At 42.4% G+C, this 19,427-nt stretch overlaps 1 protein-coding gene across 1 annotated transcript in view; it reads right to left on the bottom strand.

Moving 5' to 3' along the window:
• The window catches only part of DOCK2 (dedicator of cytokinesis 2), a 556,464-nt gene that overhangs the window by 144,896 nt on the left and 392,141 nt on the right, over positions 1-19,427 (bottom strand). Inside the window, exons 30-32 of the mRNA XM_015429463.1 lie at positions 12,175-12,253; positions 1,381-1,481; positions 1,225-1,283 (exon numbers count right to left, since the gene is read on the bottom strand). Coding sequence (XP_015284949.1) covers positions 1,225-1,283; positions 1,381-1,481; positions 12,175-12,253 — 239 coding nt within the window. The remainder of the gene's footprint in view (positions 1-1,224; positions 1,284-1,380; positions 1,482-12,174; positions 12,254-19,427) is intronic.

Genomic DNA, 19,427 nt, shown 5'->3' on the forward strand with positions numbered 1-19,427 from the left:
CTTTCTCTTTCATTTCTCCCCCTCACCATGGCAAGGGGTGGAACACACACACACAAACACAAGGATTTACACACCAAAGAACACATCAATCCTTAATGAAGGAGAAAAAAATCTTCAAGACTGCAGACTTTGTCTCTCTTTAATCTTCAGCTTAAATGGAAACACTATCCTCTGGAATTGCAGGACAGCACTTGCTGTGATTCACGTCAAGTAATTTTTTTGTTTTTAGGGTTGCCAGCCTCCAGGTGGGGCCTGGAGATCTCCCGCTTTTACAACTGATCTCCAGCAGACAGAGACCAGCTCCTCTGGAGAAAATGGCTGCTTTGAAGGGTGGACTCTATGGCATTGAACCATGCTGCGGTCCCTCCCCTCCCCTCCCCAAACCCCGCCCTCTCCCGGATCCACCCCTAAAGTCTCCAGGTATTTTCCAACCCAGACCTGGCAACCCTATTTGTTTTACTTTTTTTATATCCCACTTTTCTTCACAATAGGGATACAAAGTTGCTTACAAATCACAACATACTCCCCTTCTCCATTTTGTCATCCCAACAACTCTGCGAGGTAGTTTAGCTGACAGTGAATGATTGGCCCAAGGTCACCTAGCAAGCTTTCATGGCAGAGTGGTGATCTGAACCTAGGTCTCCCAGATCCTATCCCGACTCTGTATACTACACCACAATTATAGATTCCTAGAGAGACTGGCCCAGAAAAACAGGCATCAATAGTCAGTGTGATATGGTGGCCAGCCAGAGTGTTGGAATAAGATCTGGGAAACCCAGGTTTGAATCCCCACTCTGCCGAGAAAATCTGTTGGGTAGACTTGGGCCAGACACAATCTCAGCATGACCTATCTCACAGAGTTATTGTGAGGATAAAATGAGGGAGAGTAGAATGATGGAAGCTGGTTTGGGTGCCCGCTGGGGAGAAAGGTGGAGTATAAATGAATAAATGGATAAATACTGTCTTGTTTTGTCAGGCAAACAAATTGATGCAGATGGGAATTTCCCTCCTTCTCCCTGAAAGTCCTGGGGAGTGTCTATTACTAGTCTGTTCCCATCACTATTAGCTGCCAGTGGTGTGCATGCACAGTCATTTTGTTTTATAAAAGTACAGGAATTTAGCAACACAGACATAAACAAAATATTATAACTGTTTCATCAGGAATGTGCCTCAAACAGTGCAGGTGTTGAGCAGATATCTGTGTTTCTGAATGCACTTACTTACCAAGTTTGTACCACATGTCACGGATAGCAAAACCAATTAGACGCCTCATGTCCCCATATCTGTAAGGACACATTTAAAAAGAACTGTCTTCATCAAAGCTTTCTTTTGGAAATGAAAAGAAAAAGGTAGTTTCATATCATCAAAAAGACAACTTACTTGTTCAAGATCTTAATGCACTTTGCATGGGAGAAATGTTCAAGCTGCAAGGAGTCCTGGGTGATAAAAGCTACTGCAAGATGAAAATAGTTGTTCCACAGCTGTAAATTGAGCAGAAGACAGAACACTGAATAGTTGTAATGGGTTTCACCTGAAATGGGAGGTGGTATTAAGCTTGTGAAACCTAAATAATTTATGAAGGCCAACCAGCGGAATCCATGCAAGGGTTTAATATTATGCAAAATTGTAAACTGTTATTATCTTGCAATTAGAATAAAAGGCAAGAGTGTGTTTTTTATACCTGCTTGGCCTGCAATCCTTCTGTAACATCAGGAGAATCATATGGGGTTCACTAGCTAATAACAATAAACCACAAGTTACAGCTGTGCCTGTGAAATTCTGCACATCCCAAGCTAATTGCAATTCCCCAGATCCAAACAACCAGTGTAATTATATTGTATTGTGGTGCCATAAGTTAACTGTAGCTCTGTGCAAAACGCCACTTGGCCTTGATGAAATGAGATGTGAACAAGTGTAAAATATGTATAAGGATCACTTCCATTCACGCTGAAGCATTCACGTTTCTGCTCCTTATAATTTAATCTTTTCAAGAGCAGTACATTCTGGTGACCTTATTCTCAGTAACAAAAGATGAACTGGTAGAAATGTTGCCTCTTTGCTTCATGGCAAAGCACTAGAAAGGTATATTTTGGGGGTGGTCACATGCGTGAGATAAAGCAGGGGGCCAGCGAGGCTATTTCCTCTGGAGGAATTTGACCCGCAGTTGCGCGATCACACAGTCCTTGGAAGCTGCAAGCACAGCCTGCCACTGCGTGATCAGACACAACCGTGGGTGATTCAGGTTTGGGGGTTTTTTTGCTGTTTGTTTCCAATGCACTTAAACGAGGGATCGATGAATCGCATCTTCGCACTGAGGGCTCGCTATGGAGTTTGCGATGATGTGCATACTGCGAAGGAGAGGGAAACAATGGGCACAGAGTCGGGATGGCCTGATCAGACCTTCCCGATGCCATGAGAGTGCACTGGAGCAATCAGACACGGGAAAGTCTGTCCGTGGCCCGTTGCAACCTGTTTACTACCAGATTTTCCCTGGTGTCTTTTAATCCACTTCTGGGTTCATGTTTGATTGTGCCCTTTAAATCCACCTGGCATTCACACCTATAGTGGGTCTAATCGTGCGTATGATTGCGCCCTTTACTGCAGTGGTGAAATATAATTGCCTACAATCCCTGATTTATACTACCAATACAGAACAAAGTAGAAAGATTTTCTATGAACACTATTTCTAAAATATCAGAAACCAGCTACACTATGATCCTTGTGGAGCACAGCAGTTGTAAAATTTATTGTGCAGATTTTCCCACTCACAGAGGGTACTCATGCAGGACTGTGTTACAGCAATGATTCAGTAATCTGAGCACTGCAGATCACATTTATTTCCATGTAACTACATGAACTACAAGTTACTTGCATTAATTAATTAGTACTATAAAGTTTATACCTTCTTAGAAAACTATCAGAGTTTTAATATTAATGCAGGAGAATGTGCCTTTTTGACACTTGGGATCTGAACTTTCCTCTCACCTCATTCAACACCATATAAAATATTAATGCCCATTCCCAAACCCAACAAATTGATTGACTGACTGATTTTAGAATATTTATATGTCCACCTTTCTCCTTGACATCATGTAAAATCAATTTTATTTTTTAAAAATTGAAACAACATATAGAATGCACTCAGAATACATTCACTGTCATGTAATTCTCAGCACACTCAAGAGTAGTTATAATAAATATAGTACCTTCCAAGCCATGCACAGTTTCCCTCAAGCAATGACATTAGAAAATGAAAAGGTATTACATTAAAAATGGCCCTTCAGTCTTTGCCATACTCCACAAAAGACCAAGGGTTATTTCCTACCCATTCTGCTCAGCTAAATGAGAGAGAGAGAGAGAGAGAGAGAGAGAGAGAGAGAGACTTCCCACAACAGAAGATTGTGCTCTTAAAGGGACCCTTTTAATGCTTTTGGCAAGAAGTGGGGGGCGCCAGTTCCCCATGTTATGACACCACTTCTGCATGATGTCATCATGTTGGGAACTCCCCACCCCCTCCAGTAATGCCCCCAAAGTCCCCTACTGGGGACTTGGAAGGACCTGGCAACCCTACCCAGGCTACAGGAAGTCTGTGTGTCCTGAGCTGCCATTTACAGGGTAATCCCAAACAGAGTTATGCCTTGCTAAATCCATGGATTTCGAAGGATATAGGCCTAGGTTGTTAAGCATAAGAGAACGTAAGAACATAAGAGACGCCAATGTTGGATCAGGCCAAAGGCCCATCCAGTCCAACACTCTGTGTCACACAGTGGCCAGAAATACCAGTGCCATCAGGAGGTCCAGCAGTGGGGCCAGGACATTAGAAGCCCTCCCACTGTTGACCCCCCCCAAGCACCAAGAAGACAGAGCATCACTTGCCCCAGAGCCCCTAGCTATACCTTGTGGCTAATAGCCACTGATGGACCTCTGCTCCATATGCTTATCTAATTCCCTTTTGAAGCCGTCCATGCTTGTAGCACCCACCACTTCCTGTGGCAGTGAATTCCATGTGTTAATCACTCTTTGGGTGAAGAAGTACTTCCTTTTATCCGTTCTAACCCGACCGCTCTGCAGTTTCATGGAGTGCCCACGAGTTCTTGTATTGTGAGAAAGGGAGAAAAAGTACCTCTTTCTTTACCTGCTCTTTCCCATGCATAATCTTATAAACCTCGATCATGTCACCCCTCAGTCGTCTTTTCTCCAAGCTAAAGAGCCCTAAGCGCTTTAACCTTTCCTCATAGGGAAAGTGTTCCAACCCTTTTATCATTCGAGTTGCCCTTTTCTGCACTTTTTCCAAAGCTATAATATCCTTTTTAAGGTGTGGTGCCCAGAACTGCACACAGTATTCCAAATGAGGTCTCACCATTGATTTATATAGGGGCATTATTATATTGGCTGATCTGTTTTCAATACCCTTCCTAATAATCCCCAGCATAGCATTGGCCTTCTTTATTGCAGTCACACACTGTCTCGACATTTTCAGTGAGTTATCCACTACAACTCCAAGATCTCTCTCTTGCTCAGTCTCTGCCAGTTCAGACCCCATCAATGTGTATTTATATTTAGGATTTTTGGCTCCAATGTGCATCACCTTGCACTTGGCCACATTGAACCCCATTTGCCATGTTGACGCCCACTCGCCCATCCTTGACAGATCCCCTTGGAGTGCCTCACAATCCTCACTGGTTTTCACCACCCTGAACAACTTTGTATCATCCGCAAATTTAGCCACTTCACTGCGTACTCCCATCTCCAAATCATTAATGAACAAGTTAAAAAGCAGTGGACCAAGTACTGATCCCTGCGGTACCCCACTGCTTACCACCCTCCACTGAGAAAATTGCCCACCTACACTCACTCTCTGTTTTCTATGAACTAGCCAGTTTTTGATCCATAAAAGGACTTGTCCTTCTATCCCATGATAGCTCTGAGCAGTGGCCAGGCTTGACACAGCTACAGCTACGATTAATTAATTAATTAATTTCAATTTATATTCCACCCTCCCCGCAAGTGGGCTCAGGGCAGATCACAAAGTAGATTCTAAAACACATCAGATGTACACAGGCAGGGAAAGAAATAGTAATTCCAGGTTTCAGCACCCTTATAATTGTTCTACACCTCTTCACAATCTTCTGATGACTAGGACCTAACTATTCTTGGAAGTATGCCAAGTATCATTTCTGTTTAGTAATTTTTTACTTGCAATTTTGAGAAGGAAGCTGAGAGTTTCCCTTATATTTAGCTGCTGTCTACCCTCCCTCCCCCCATCAGATAGGATACTAACACAATAGCTACAGGAGGTGACAGGGTCACACTGGTGTTTTTATTCTTTTCTAGCTTCTACAATTAGCACATACCCCTTGCAACGTCCTATTCAAAACTTTTGTAAACCTCTGCTATATTGTCATTCAGATACTCGCACAAATGTGACCTTCCTACCTCCACGTATCAAGCCAGCTTGCAGAAATAACCATGTTTATACTGAATGTTGAAGGGTTACACCACATGCAGTGCAATCCTAAATAGCTGCACCTTTCTAAGACCCTTCTAAGACCACTCAAAGCAACTCTATTTAGGATTGAACTGATAATTTGCTATTATAGTCTGATATGAAGCAAACTGATACAAAACTTCATTGGATTGAGAAACCCAAAAACTTATTTAAAAGGGCAAATTAGAAGTATTCTTCCCATGCACACACAAAAGTGTTTGCTCGCAAGCATAAAAACCCATCTACTATTTTTTTTAAAAAAAAAAATCATTTCTATAAAACTCAACTGGTGCTGAAATTCATTTTTGGGGGGAGTATTTCATAGAATCACAGAATGTTAGAGTTGGAAGGGACCTTGCAGGTCATCTAGTCCAACCCCCTGCGCTCTGAAAGATAGCCCTACATACCAACAACATACCCGAAAGATGGTCATCCAGCCTCCGCTTGAAAACATCCAGCGAAGGAGCATCCACCACCTCCCGTGGCAGACTGTTCCACTGCTCAACCACTCTTACAGTTAGGAAGTTTCTCCTGATATTTAGCCGGTAATGACTCACTTGTAATTTCCACCCATTAGATCTAGTCTTGCAATCCGGAGCAAGAGAGAATAGATCTGCTCAATCTTCTACATGACAGCCCTTCAAATACTTGAAGATGGCAATCCTGTCCCCTCTAAGCCTTCTCTTTCCCAGGCTAAACATACCTACTCTTTCAGTCTTTCCTCATAAGACTAGGATTCCAACCCTCTCACCATCCTGGTTGCCCTCTTCTGGACACGCTCGAGCTTGTCAACATCCTTCCTAAAATGTGGTGCCCAAAACTGGACACAGTACTCCAGGTGGGGCCTGACCATAGCAGAATAGAGCGGAACTACCACCTCCCGCGATCTGGACACAATGCTTCGGTTAATGCATCGTAAGATTGCATTAGCTTTCTTCACAGCCACATCGCACTGCAGGCTCATGTTTAGCTTGTGATCAATCAGAACACCTAGATCCCTTTCACATGTGCTGCTGTCAAGGCAAGTCCCTCCCATTCTATATCTATGCCTTTGATTTTTTGTACCTAAGTGTAGGACTTTGCATTTATCTCTATTGAAATTCATTTTATTTGTCTCAGCCCACTGTTCCAGCCTATCTAGATCATTTTGAATCCTGACTCTGTCTTCTTCAGAATTAGCAATCCCATGGAGTTCAAGAGTAGCGCTGCTCCACTCTGTACTGTGGGTTTCTGAGGTTAACTTCGTTTCCTGAAGGGAAGAATGCATATTGGTAGCATAGCACACCTCTATTACGCTCCTTTTAGTCCTGTTGGCTCTAATTGGACTAAAAGCACAAAAGAGTCCTGCTCCATTGCCTTGCAGGAGATCTGATGTGATCTTCCGGTTCCTTGGGGAAAGAGCACTGTACCAGCTCTTAGGAAAACAAAAGTCACACACTGCTCCCTCTGGTGAATCTCCATATGGAAAACCGGAAATTGCCCCAGAGGTCCTTGTGACAATGCATGGACCATTGAAGCAATTTCCCATTTCCCATATCACTGCAAGAGAGGAACCTGCTGATTGTGCTGCATAATTCTCTCATGTTCCCCCGCCTATTCCAGGTGTCCTTCTGTCTTAGAAATGGGGGATCACCAAAGAGGTCCAGACCTGTGATCTTGATGGGAGGGGTGCCTGGAAGAGGCAACAGAGCAAGGGTGTCTTATGTTGCCTCTGCTATTGCCAGGTATTATAACATAAAAACTAGTTGTGGAGCTACGCTTGACAGCGGATCTCATCTGAATATACATTCTGTGGAAAACCTCCTTTGTTTCTCCATAATAAATGCAATAGTGATCTATGATTGGATTATTTTAGACAAATGGCAGCCTGTACTTTAATCTGGGGAGCTACGGTGGCTCAAGTGGTTAAGACGCTGAACTGCAGGCTGTGGAAGGTCGGTAGTTCAGCAGTTTGAGACCCGGGTGCCGCATGACGGAGTGAGCTCCCGTCTCTAGTTCCAGCTCCTGCCAACCTAGCAGTTCGAAAGCAAGAAATTGCAAGTAGATAAATAGGTACCACTTCCGTGGAAAGGTAACAGCGTTCCGTGCGCCTTGGTGTTTACTCATGCCAGCCACATGACCATGGAAACATCTTCGGACAGCGCTGGCTCGTCGGCTTTGAAACGGAGATGAGCACCGCAACCCTAGAGTCGGATTCAACTGGCTTTCGAGCAAGGGAACCTTTACCTTTACTTTAATCTGCAAAAGGACACTGCTCCTGCACTTGCAGGAAAAAAAGGAAGGCACAAAAATGGTAAAATGCTATAAATTACCCGTATGCCTGTGTATTTCACCATAAGCCCATTACTTTAGGAAGCTGCTGATCAAAAGGATTTCTCAGAGAACATCTTTGTCTACTCCTGCACAAAACATTTTATCCTGCTCCATGTGTACAGCTACTCATCGGTTTTGTTTACATGCTCTGTACTGACCTGTGTTTGAAAATTTACTACAGCACTTGATTCAGTTCTGCATGCAAAAGGCTGCCAGAATATAATAATAATATAATATAATATATAATATAATATAATGCTAATTTGTTATCTAGTTGTGTATGTACATGTGTAAAACAGTATCAGTGTCTAGGCATTAAAAGTTTCCCATCACTCAAGGTTTAGGCGCCATATCGTTTGTTCCCACATGGATCAGCAGGAGCGGGTAGCGATCAGAGGTCTTGACCAGTCTTGGTATTCTCTCAGTCACATCTCGGATACACGCTCCAGGAAGACAACAAAACTCTCAAGATTCCTTGTCCGGTCTGCATACACCTTCTTCCGTCCCTCTCAGTAGGGAGTCACCAACCACCACTACTCGTCTCTTCCTCCATGGGATAGCGTGGTTCCTTCTCTGCCTATGTGCTTGTATGTCAGTCACATCCTTTCGATCTCAGAGTGTGCTATTCTGATCTTCCATCATCAGAAGCGGCTGGTATCGATTTTGCAGTTCCACTGTCTGTGAGTGTCTCCTGATTATCTTACTCCTCAAGGTCACATTCTTCCACTCACCCACCTTTTCTTGTTACTTCCTTCCTCTTGCTCAGTATTTGCTAGCTCTTGCCGTTCTCTCAGGAGCCCCTCTTCCTTCACGTCTAAAAAGCTTTCTGCCTCCCTATTATAGCACTATAATCTGTACATTGCCCTGTGTTGAATCTGACCCTGCCCCTGCTTGTGAGGTCCTAGCAATCGACGCACTTCCCCAGGCACCTGTGTCGTCCAGGGACATTGCGGCACAAACAGCCAAAGATAGCGTGCTGTCCCGAGTGTTAAACTGGGTTTGGAGGGGGTGGCCGGTAGGAAGCGTAGAACCGGAGTTTCTGCCTTACAAAAGCCGCCAAAAAGAACTGTCAATATCAAAAGGTTGTGTGCTATGGGGAAATAGAGTGGTGGTCCCTGACAGGCTCAGGAAACGAGTACTGGAGTCTCTGCACGAGGGTCACCCCGGGATGGTTCACACAAAAGCGCTAGCCAGGGGGTATGTTTGGTGGCCGGGGCTAGATGCAGAAATCGAAGACTGGGTGCGTGTGTGTCCACAGTGCCAGCAGGTCAGACCTGAGCCCCCACAAGCTACCCCGCAAAGGTGGGAGTCATCTGGGAAACCCTGGGCTAGGTTGCACATCGATTTTGCTGGCCCCCTCCAGGGGCAAATGTTCCTTATTATAGTGGACGCCATATCCAAATGGTTAGAGGTTGTGCTCATGAAATCAACCACATCACTAGCAGTGATTCATGCGCTCTGCCAGCTTTTCGCCACTCATGGGTTGCCTGACCTTATAGTCAGTGACAACGGGCCTCAATTTGTTTCGGAGGAATTCAAACAGTTCCTAACGAGTAATGGCATCCGCCAACTTACTTCTGCTCCTTTCCACCCAGCATCTAATGGCCAGGCAGAACGAATGGTAAGGACTGCTAAGGAGGCCCTAGGAAAAATGTGCGATGGGGACTGGAGCCAAAGGCTGGGCTCTTTTCTGTTGCGGCAGCACACCACTCCTTGCAGTGCTACAGGCCGTAGTCTGGCCGAGTTGTTAATGGGGTGCAGACTCACAACCCATTTAAACTGGTTGCATCCCGACTTAACTGATGATCAGTCCGAGCGTACCGATTCACAACCAAAGGTGCGCATGTTTGAAAAAGGGGACAAGGTTTTTGCACGGAATTATACTAGTGGACACTTGTGGCTCCCCGGGGTGGTATCAGACTCTGTGGGCACTCGGATGTATGTGGTGCAGTTGGCCAACGGTAGAACGTGGCGGCGCCACATTGACCAGTTAAGGAGGCGTTGGGCTAAGGACAGCGCCGACTCTCCGATGACTGAGTCCTCAGGAAGCGATTTCCAACCCTCCGACAGGGAGGTGAGTACGGACTTGCCTAGTACTGTGCCCATAGCTGATCAGACCCCTGAGCAAGGAGTAGCAAACCCAGCAGAAACTGTGCCAGATCACGGTCTTGCAGAACCTGTGCTGGACGCCTCGCAGCCCTTGCCCTCTGAGCCTGCACCGCTCCGCAGGTCTCAACGTACTAGGCAGCTGCCTCCGTACCTTGCTGATTACGAATGTAATGAACTGTTTTGCAATTGATAATGTCTTGTCTTAGGGGGGACGAATTGTTATGTATTGAAATCGCTTGTATGAATCGCCTCATTCACTCCCCATGCAAAGCTTGAGCCTGACGAAGGCTCCTCCGAACCGCTCTCGCCCTCTAACAGCGACCAATCAGGAACTGCACAAGCCGCAGTGAGGGAAAGACTCTCATTGGTCTTTAACTACTCAATCTCATTGGTTGTTATCTGTAAATAGGCGTGGCTATATTAGCCCGGTAATGTTTAAAAGGAGCCTAGCTCCCCATGTTAAGTTGTTCTGGTTTTGGAATGCGTTTGAGTGTTTGTTCACTACTTCAAATAAAGCTGAATCACTGAGCTGAAATCATTCTCCGATCCTTTGTTAGCGCGATCTAACAATTTTTTTAAAAATGTAATAGATAAAAAATATTTCCTTCTCCTTGATTTTCATAATGTCTGTAATGGAATGTGTTAGATGCGAGACTCGAGGCAGCAGGTGAACAGTGATAACAGCTTTATTGAACATGAAGTCAGAAGAACCAGAACAAGACAAACAATGGAGCAACAGGCTCCTTTTTAAACAGTCTGGGCTTGGCAAGCCACGCCCACATATCAGATAAGATCCAATCAGAAACTGTACATAAAGACCAATCACTTTGCTTCCCTCCAGAACTTCCCTTGTTCTGATAGGTCGGTTTACAATACCTTGCTTAGACTCAAGCTCATACATTCATACATTCAGTTCCATACGTAACAGAATGTTTGCATTTTTCTCTGTGGTGCAATGCACAAGTACCTGATATGAAGATGGTGCACATTACTGGAAGAATGTGGGAGAGGAAAGGAGGACAGAGGAGAAGTAGAATGTCCACTTTGGATAGTAAAGAAAACCTCAGTTAGAAATATTTGTGCTTCCAATCACTTTTTTCTAGATCTCTCTTAAAAGGCCAAAAGAAATATAATTGTCTTGAAAGATACACCATATTTATATTGTGACATCTTTAAATTATAAATTATCTAACCTTTTTACTGAAAATAAAATGAAGTGAGAAGGCTTCTTACGTATATGTTCTCTATTGTGCTTAACTTCCCACAGTTGCACACAACTCTCTTATATCATACCTTTCCCCCACAAAATAAATTTTAATTGATCAGAGGACACATATTTCAAAATTATACTACTGGACAGAACTACTAACTGTTGGAAATGTAGGTGTTTACAAGGTCTGACAATTCAGTCATTATAGGGTTAACTTGTTTTCCTAATATTGCTATTGTTTAGACCGACCTGGAAGGGATACCTGGCACTGAGCCAATGGGGAATTAGCCCGGGAAAAGTAGCTTTCTACTGTGATACAGATTGGTCATTTGTTTCAGGTGACTTCCTTTCTAGGGGTCAAGAAGAAGGAGAGTTTCTCCATTATCTGTGTACTAGTGTTGACTATAGGCAGCTTAGAAAATGTAGCTGTTAGTGTTATGTTTATTTGTAGTAATCTCGTATACCTTTTACCCTTAGAAATAAAGGTTTTTAAAAGCAAAGAAATCTCTTCTTTCCAATAGAGCAAGATCCATTAATAGTCTGAGTATTAAACACTTTTGACTATTTTACAACACTAACAGTATCGTAAAATCTTGAATTAGCAGGGCCCTTGAACTGGAAGATGCCAGCTCTGGTAGAACTTTGTCACTATATAGGCTGAAGTCACCATGACAGATGCCTTTCAAGTAATTTCCCTAATAACATAAACATATTAAATGCTTTTGTTAATAGTTAAGTGAAACTAGAACACATATGATATCTCAAGGAAAAAACCTTTCCAGACCTGACACATTATTTTAGTTCACATGTCTTCTGTATTTGTGACTAGAACTTGCCATATATAAATAACTAAGAATATTAAAGCAGTTTAAAGACCAGTATTATTCTAAAAGGTTTAGTAATTTTTGTATTTTAACTGACTTATTGGCCCAATGTACAGTTACCAGACAAACAGAAAGCTGAAAAGCCACTTAGATACTGGCATGAGGTAATGTAAGAAATTCCCTTTCAGATTTTTAAAAAATCAAATAAATAAAACCGGATGGCCACCTACCTGTTCTTCAAAGTTCATATTTTCCAGGAATTTCTGGTTCATAGTCTCAGAAAATTTGTTGATGGCTCTCAAGAATACCCTAAAGACAAATAATATTCAAAATTAATCCATACAATACAATGGATTTTTATATTAGAAAGGATAAAGGCAGAATTAAACATAAAATAAGCTATGAATGATGAGTTGCATTTACAGAATTCAAATTGCTGGCAATGGCATATAATTAATAGTAAATTATACACAAGCACAATAATTCATTCAATATCTGGTAGTCAATATGTTCTAATTAGTACCCAAAACAGAAAACAAGACTTTTGGGTCTGCTGCATATTCCAGTTTGTTTTTGTGAACACCATGGCACAATAAATCTTCCACACAAAAGTTACTTCCCATGAGGCAGCTATGCACTTACTTTTAAAAGACTAAGCTTTTCTTAATTGATCAGCCATGCAGAAATATTAACTTCTTTAATTATTTAGATGGACTCTTAGCTCATTAGAAACAGCAGCCTGCATAATGCCTAGTAATATGAAATACACACAGCTATTAATTTATTCTATTTATTTACCAGTTCTTTTTAGTAGTTTATATGAAACTTAAATCAACATAACCGTCTTTAAAAAACAAATAAGCCAAAAAGTTCATACACCCGATCTCTGTAATTATGCACGATAGATACAGAAGCCTGAATTGGAATGATTGCTACAACTCTGCATTCCTTAAAAGACCTGCCAATTTATCAAGACAACCTATTTCTATATCCATGGTCATGATCATGGAGAAGTCTTCAGACAGCGCTGGGTCTTTGGCTTGGAAATGGAGATGAGCACCACCCCCTGGAGTTGGATTTGACTGGCTTTCGAGCAAGGGAATCCTTTACCTTTTTTATTTCTATATCCATCTTACTAACAGGATCCATTTGGCTGTTAAGCCCCTAGAAATACTTGCACATACTTTCTGAATATACCCCCCTCAATTTGTTTCTGTATCTTGGGGAAACTGTGGGAGCTGTCAATGCATTGTTTGAAGCTGAAGCCAGATAACTTGAGGGAGGTTTGCCGCATGGTCAAATTTGCTCTTTGGATCCTGGACATAAAACCTTTAAAGCAAGGGAAATAAACATTTACAGGCATTAATCACGGTGTTATTTTTCCTCTGGTGGCTCTTCTAAAATGTAGACATAGTCACCCTGCAATAATCTGCTAGCACACTATTAGCACAACATGACACATTTGGCTTCATAGTACAAGTAGGTTTTAATATGATAGAACTGATCACTTGGACACATGATATTGTATTATGTGACTGTCTTGCTCTAAGAGGGCTGTCTTGCTCTAAGAGGGCTGCTCTGCTGTTTTATCAAACTGTTAGTCATTCATGCAATTGAATGAACATGGATTAGGAACATGGATTGGTGTCCTGACAGGTATTTACCAATGGGACAGTGGGTGGGAATAGATACACATATAGCTGAACAAGAGCTAGCAAGAGATTTATTGCAAGAGTGGAGAAATCAGATGCCATTGAATCACTGACTGAATGTTGCATGAGGAGATTGTGCCTTTGTTCCATCTGAAGTTTAAGTAGACACAGTATAAACAGAATTATGGTATTCACAGGGGGAGGCTATTCTCTCCCAAAAAGAAAGAAGGCAACTCCTGGCTGTGTATGCTTCCACTGTTACTTGTTTCCCCAATACCTTCAATTAAGCCTTTCTCATCAAGGCTTAAAATATAACACAAAAACCCCAACTTTTTTCAGCTTTTTATGGTACTTGTCATTTAGAGTGCTCTCTACCCCATGAAGTCTGCATGACAACCTTATCGCTGGTCTGCAGGGGAGACTACATGAACCGATCCATGCATTACAGAGTAAATAATTTGGGTCCAGTGTCCCCATCCCATGTCCTATGCAACAATCACACATCAGTTTTAGGTTCTCCTCAATTCCCTTGCATGGGATGCCTGATTTGAATTTCTAATGCATCACATGTGAAGGAGCTTCAGCAGTCTTTCTCTGCACCATTTCATGACTAGAAACAGTTGCAGGGGACTGACTACTCTATGGCCTGGTTGGAAAACCCACAAGGGCATACATGGGCTTACCTCAAGGGGACAAACTGCATAGCCCCAGGACTGCTATGGGTTGGGAAAACAGCTTGGGGGAGGAGGCTGGTGGCTTTTCAGTGTCACATGTCAAAATCACAATTGAGAATTGGTGGTTTTGTATTCTTGCAGGGCTTTAGGGGATAATACTATTGTATGACACTATAGCTTAGGCTGCTGTTTGTATTTTGGTTTTATTATGCTGAATTACTGATGAGTTTAAATGCTTTCACTATTGGTTTTAGGACTCTGTGGAACAGTTTATGCTTTACTGCCAAGAACTAACTTGTTATTCTCTGTGGTGGAAAGGTGTCTTTGTTTTAATTGTTCTTCTCAAAAATACTACCATTTGGTATATCAGATATTTTGCTCTCTTCTTAAGCTGAGAAAAATTTACTAGAGCAGCTGGACACAGTGGCTAAAATTGTATTAGAATGACATAATACTAAATTTTAGAAAATTGTTGATAGGAACTAAGTACTTTTTCAAGTTACATTGTCCTACAGTTTTTTAAAGTATCTGGCCAGGTAACAAATGATGTTTTCCTTACATATGTGCAGATACAGTGCCTAGCCAGCCATGAACATGTTGTTTGCTGGGGGAGGGGCATTTATTTTAAAACAGAGAATACACCAATACAGCCAGCAGTGTTTTCCATGTTAACAGCTACAATACTTTCTCAATTGTCACAGCTGTATAATCACATCAGTATCCTACAATCTAGCCCAGGGGTGTCGAACTCATTTGTTATGAGGGCCGGATCAGACATAAATGAGACCTTGTTGGGCCAGGCCATGTGTGTCATAAAATGAAATACCAGGTAGTGGAGAGATAAACTTTATAAAGGACACAAACACAAAAGGTTTTTTTTTACTTAAAATAAAATCATCCTTAAAACATTAGCACTCTTGCAATATTTTGTTTATTTAACAGTGCCTGATAACTGACACCTCTTGCTCTGAATTATTGCATCAAAATGTCTGTGCTGTTGCAATATTGCTGTTAAGGTGTGGATCTGTAAGCTGCAACCCTACGATGACGCAGCAGCAGCAGAAGAAGAAGAGAAGAGATTGGATTTATACCTAGCCCTTCACTATCTGAAGGTGTCTCAGAGTGGCTTACAAACTCCTTTCCCTTCCCCTCACAACAACAGACACCCTGTGAGGTAGGTGGGGCTGAGAGAGCTCTTGACAGAAACTGCTCTTTTTCAAGAACAGCTCTTATCAGAACTATGACTTGCCCAAGATCATCCAGCCAGTTGCAAGGGGAGGAGTGGGGAATCAAACCCGGTTCTCCCAGATTAGAGTCTGTGCACTTAACCACTACACCAAACTGGCTCTGGACTGGAAGAAGAAGCAGAAGACAGCCAGTTCCACTGCCGGCCTGATAGAAGCCCTCTGGGGGCCATATCCAGCCCCCGGGATGCATGTTTGACACCTGTCATGCCCACCGTGCCACCCGACCCAGTGGACCCTGATCCCGATGACTGCCCCCTGGACGTACGTTTTGCAGAGGATGAACACCGACTGCCAGAAGGGTTCACACCTGGAACCGCTCCTGCTGAGCCGAGCACCAGCTTTACACCCCCTGCTTCCCCTCCACCTGTAGCTCGTTTACGAGACCAAAGGAGACGGGATTTGACAACCAGGCGTAGAGAAGCATGCATGCGTGGGAGGTGTACTCTGAATCCAGAGTATTAACTGGAGCCAGGACTCATTAATCAGCCAGTAATTAATGACACAGGGAACGGGCTTTTAAGGAAGCCCTCTTCACTATCCACCTTGTGCGGGCAACTGATCACATGATTATATCGCGGCACCTCTGACTTTGCATCTGGTTTCCTGACTCCCTGTTTGACTCCCTCAGCTATTTTGGACTATGGACTGCGTGACATTGTCTTCTGGCTCCTCGACCCTGGAATTTGTAACCGGACTCTGGACGATGGCTTTACACCTCTAAATACGAAGCTCTGGTAACCCTGAACCTCTGCAAGTAATTTGATATCTTGAACTGTGTTTGTTTTCTCTGCCTCTTTGGTACCCTGAACTCTGTCTGTGATTACTGGCTATTCCATGCCTTGCCTGCCTGCCTGGGCAATCGTGACAACACCCCTGACCTAGCCTGTTTCCAGTCATTAAGAAAGGAAAAGAAACTTAAAACATCAATAGCAATAACAAGATGTATGAAGAATGTTCACATTTACGTCATTAATTTCTAAAGAAAACAGTGAGGGCTTAACAACCCCTGGAAAATCTACTTATTGATATGTAAATCCTTTACTCTTTTTCCCCTTCCCCTATTAGCACTTCACCTCCAAATACAAGCCATGGCTAAGGGATGGGGGAACTCTCCATAGCAGTATGCCATGTAGCATAGAGAGCTACAGCAAGAAGGGAGAACGGGACAAAACCACTCCCCTTACCTGTATGAACTATTGTTTGACTAGTAGAACTAGCTCTAAACACACAAGAATGGAGACAGGGGGATTTTGTGTTGTTTCCCCTTCCTACAAGATTTCCCTATGTTGCCACTCAGCAACACCAGCCTTACAGAGGGAGGAAAGTGAAGAAGGAAAAGATCTACTGCCATTTCATTTGCAAAAGCTTGGATCTAGAGAGGAAATATTTGGCACTTCACAGTGCTTACATTTCTTCCAATTAAAATCCAGCTTCATTGTGACACCGAAAGCCAGAAACGGTAGCTACAAACTGCAAACTAAGTGGAAATAGGAGATGTAAAATCTTTTGTCCATTGATTAAGGAAGTAGCCTGTATGACTGGGAGGTTTTTAGTGGCTCTCATTTCTGTTCTGAGTCCAAAGTCAAAGGTGATGAAATTGCATGATCAACAGTGAAATAATTACCAGAATGGTTAAAACATGATACTTGGAAGAACAACAGACATAATTTAACAACAGTGTGATGGCCCAACAAGTCACAAAGAGAACAGGCTGCAAGATGGAATTGGACACAATATGACAGCCCATTACAAATGTGAAATTTTTCAGAGGCACAGATGTCTAATGTATGAACTTTGGCAAGACTTGTCATGTAGACATCAGAGTGATGAAGTGATTTAATTTGAATGGACTGTTTTCCTGGTAGGGTAAAAAATGCTTCCTTACAAAACTCCTAATGTCATATCATCTGTTGCAAAATGTCTGCTGTTCTAGAATAGACTCTCACGTCAATATTTCTGTTGAAAGAGTTGCAGTTGTTTCATACTGCTCTATACCAATTGCACACCAAAACCATTTTATCCAGTCTGTTCAATAATTTGCTTCCTCCTACCTCAGCTTCAAAAGTTTTAAAACTGATGTTGGTCTAATTGTATAGTTTCCCTGCTATGAGCCATTGATTGCATTTAAGTTTAGTGCATTGCTCAGGTGTTTAGCATTTTTAAATTCACCCACAGGAAAACTTAGCTATACAGATGTAAATTTAGGCTCCAATCCAAAGAAACACACAAGGACGTGAATTTTTCTGAATTTCCCACTCCAGATACGACTATGAACTCAGCTTTAGTCTGCTCCAACGTTTTTTAAAACAATGCAGCTTGGGAATTTGTGAACAAGTGTTTTAAAGGGAAAACTCAAAAAAAGGAAAGAAAATACTACTAGCCTTATCTCTCGCATGTAAGCTTTCTGTGAGAAGGAAGATTTTGCCATGGGGGATACTTCAAAACCAGTGAGAAGATGAAACAAAATGCTCTTCTGAATACTTAAACTGACATTCAGAATATGTTGAAGGTTTTCTGGGAATCCCCCAACAACACCATGACAAATAGAAATTTAAGAATAGCCACTTGGCAAAACTTTGACAGAAAGTTCAGCAGTTGCAATAGGAGAAATTATCTGGCGGATCAACTGCAGAAAGAAAGGCCTGGGAGAAGAAAGCAGAGGAAAGAGGGACTACTCTGATTGTTGTAATTCCTACACCTAGGCTCATTCATTAATACGGTGACATTACTGTCACACTACAGCCATCATATAAGTGATATCCATGTGTGTCACTCAAATCACGTCATTAGTTCCTATGATATATCCTTATCTCTGCTGGTGTGGGAACATAAAACGTGACCCACTTAGACATAATAATACATTACTTAGTCCTCCTGCCCCCCATCACCAATGGGTTCAAAGTCAGTTTTCCCAATGGGACAAGCAGTGGCTCCCCAGGATAGTTTCAGGTTTGGAAAACAGCACAGAAACAGCATTTCAAACCCAATCCAATTTGGGCCCCCATTAGGGATGCCAGCCTCCATGTGGGATCTGGGATCAGTTCCCTTGGAGAAAATGGCTGCTTTGGAGGGTGGGCTATATGGTATTGTACCACACTGAGGTGTCCCTGTCCTCCCCAGGCTCCATCCCTGAATCTCCAGGAGCTCCCCAACCTGGATCTGCCAACCTAACCCACCTTCGGCCAGGGAGAACCTGGAAACCCAGTCCCCATGCACCCAGGAACGTCCAACAAATGCCTGATGAACAGGACTTCAGTGGACCTTAGAACGATGTAACTTATTGTTCGGGTTTAGTTTCTAGATACATGTATTATAGGTACAACATTGAGCCCTGACCACCCTGAAACTTGGGTGTTTTTTTAAGTTAACAACCATATTTCTTCCTTCAGTAAATTTATCCTCTAAATATCTTTTATTTTAAAAGAGATTTTAAAAAATCTAAAAACTTATTTTTAAATTTATGCCATGGCAATCTAACAATTGATTCATACTGATTGACAAAACTAAATAAATAAAAATTAAACTCTCTTGGACTCACAGACCTAGTTTCATGATCTTTTGGATCCTGGCCCAGATTTCCAGTATGTAACAATCAAAGAACTCCTCACAGTATTCTAGAGATTTCAATACTGCTTTTTGAAGAGAAAACGTGAAATGATTATATGTATCTAAAGAGCAGATATGTACCTAAAGACCAGATGACAAATACTTTATGTGAATTGTACCATTTGTCCTCAATTTTCCCCTGAAATATGAAAGTGTATTATATATTTGTTTTCCTTGAGGCAAAGCATCCACTGTGATAAGAGCAGAAAGGATTACAAGCCAATACAAATATGTCTCACTTTCATCTTCCCTGTGCTTGTTCAGATACGGGAAATGCCAGGAGGAGGATGTCTTTACTCTCAAC

This window comes from Gekko japonicus, unplaced genomic scaffold (assembly GCF_001447785.1).
Source record: "Gekko japonicus isolate JY-2015 unplaced genomic scaffold, Gekko_japonicus_V1.1 scaffold212, whole genome shotgun sequence".
In the NCBI taxonomy this organism is placed as follows: Eukaryota; Metazoa; Chordata; class Lepidosauria; order Squamata; family Gekkonidae; genus Gekko; species Gekko japonicus.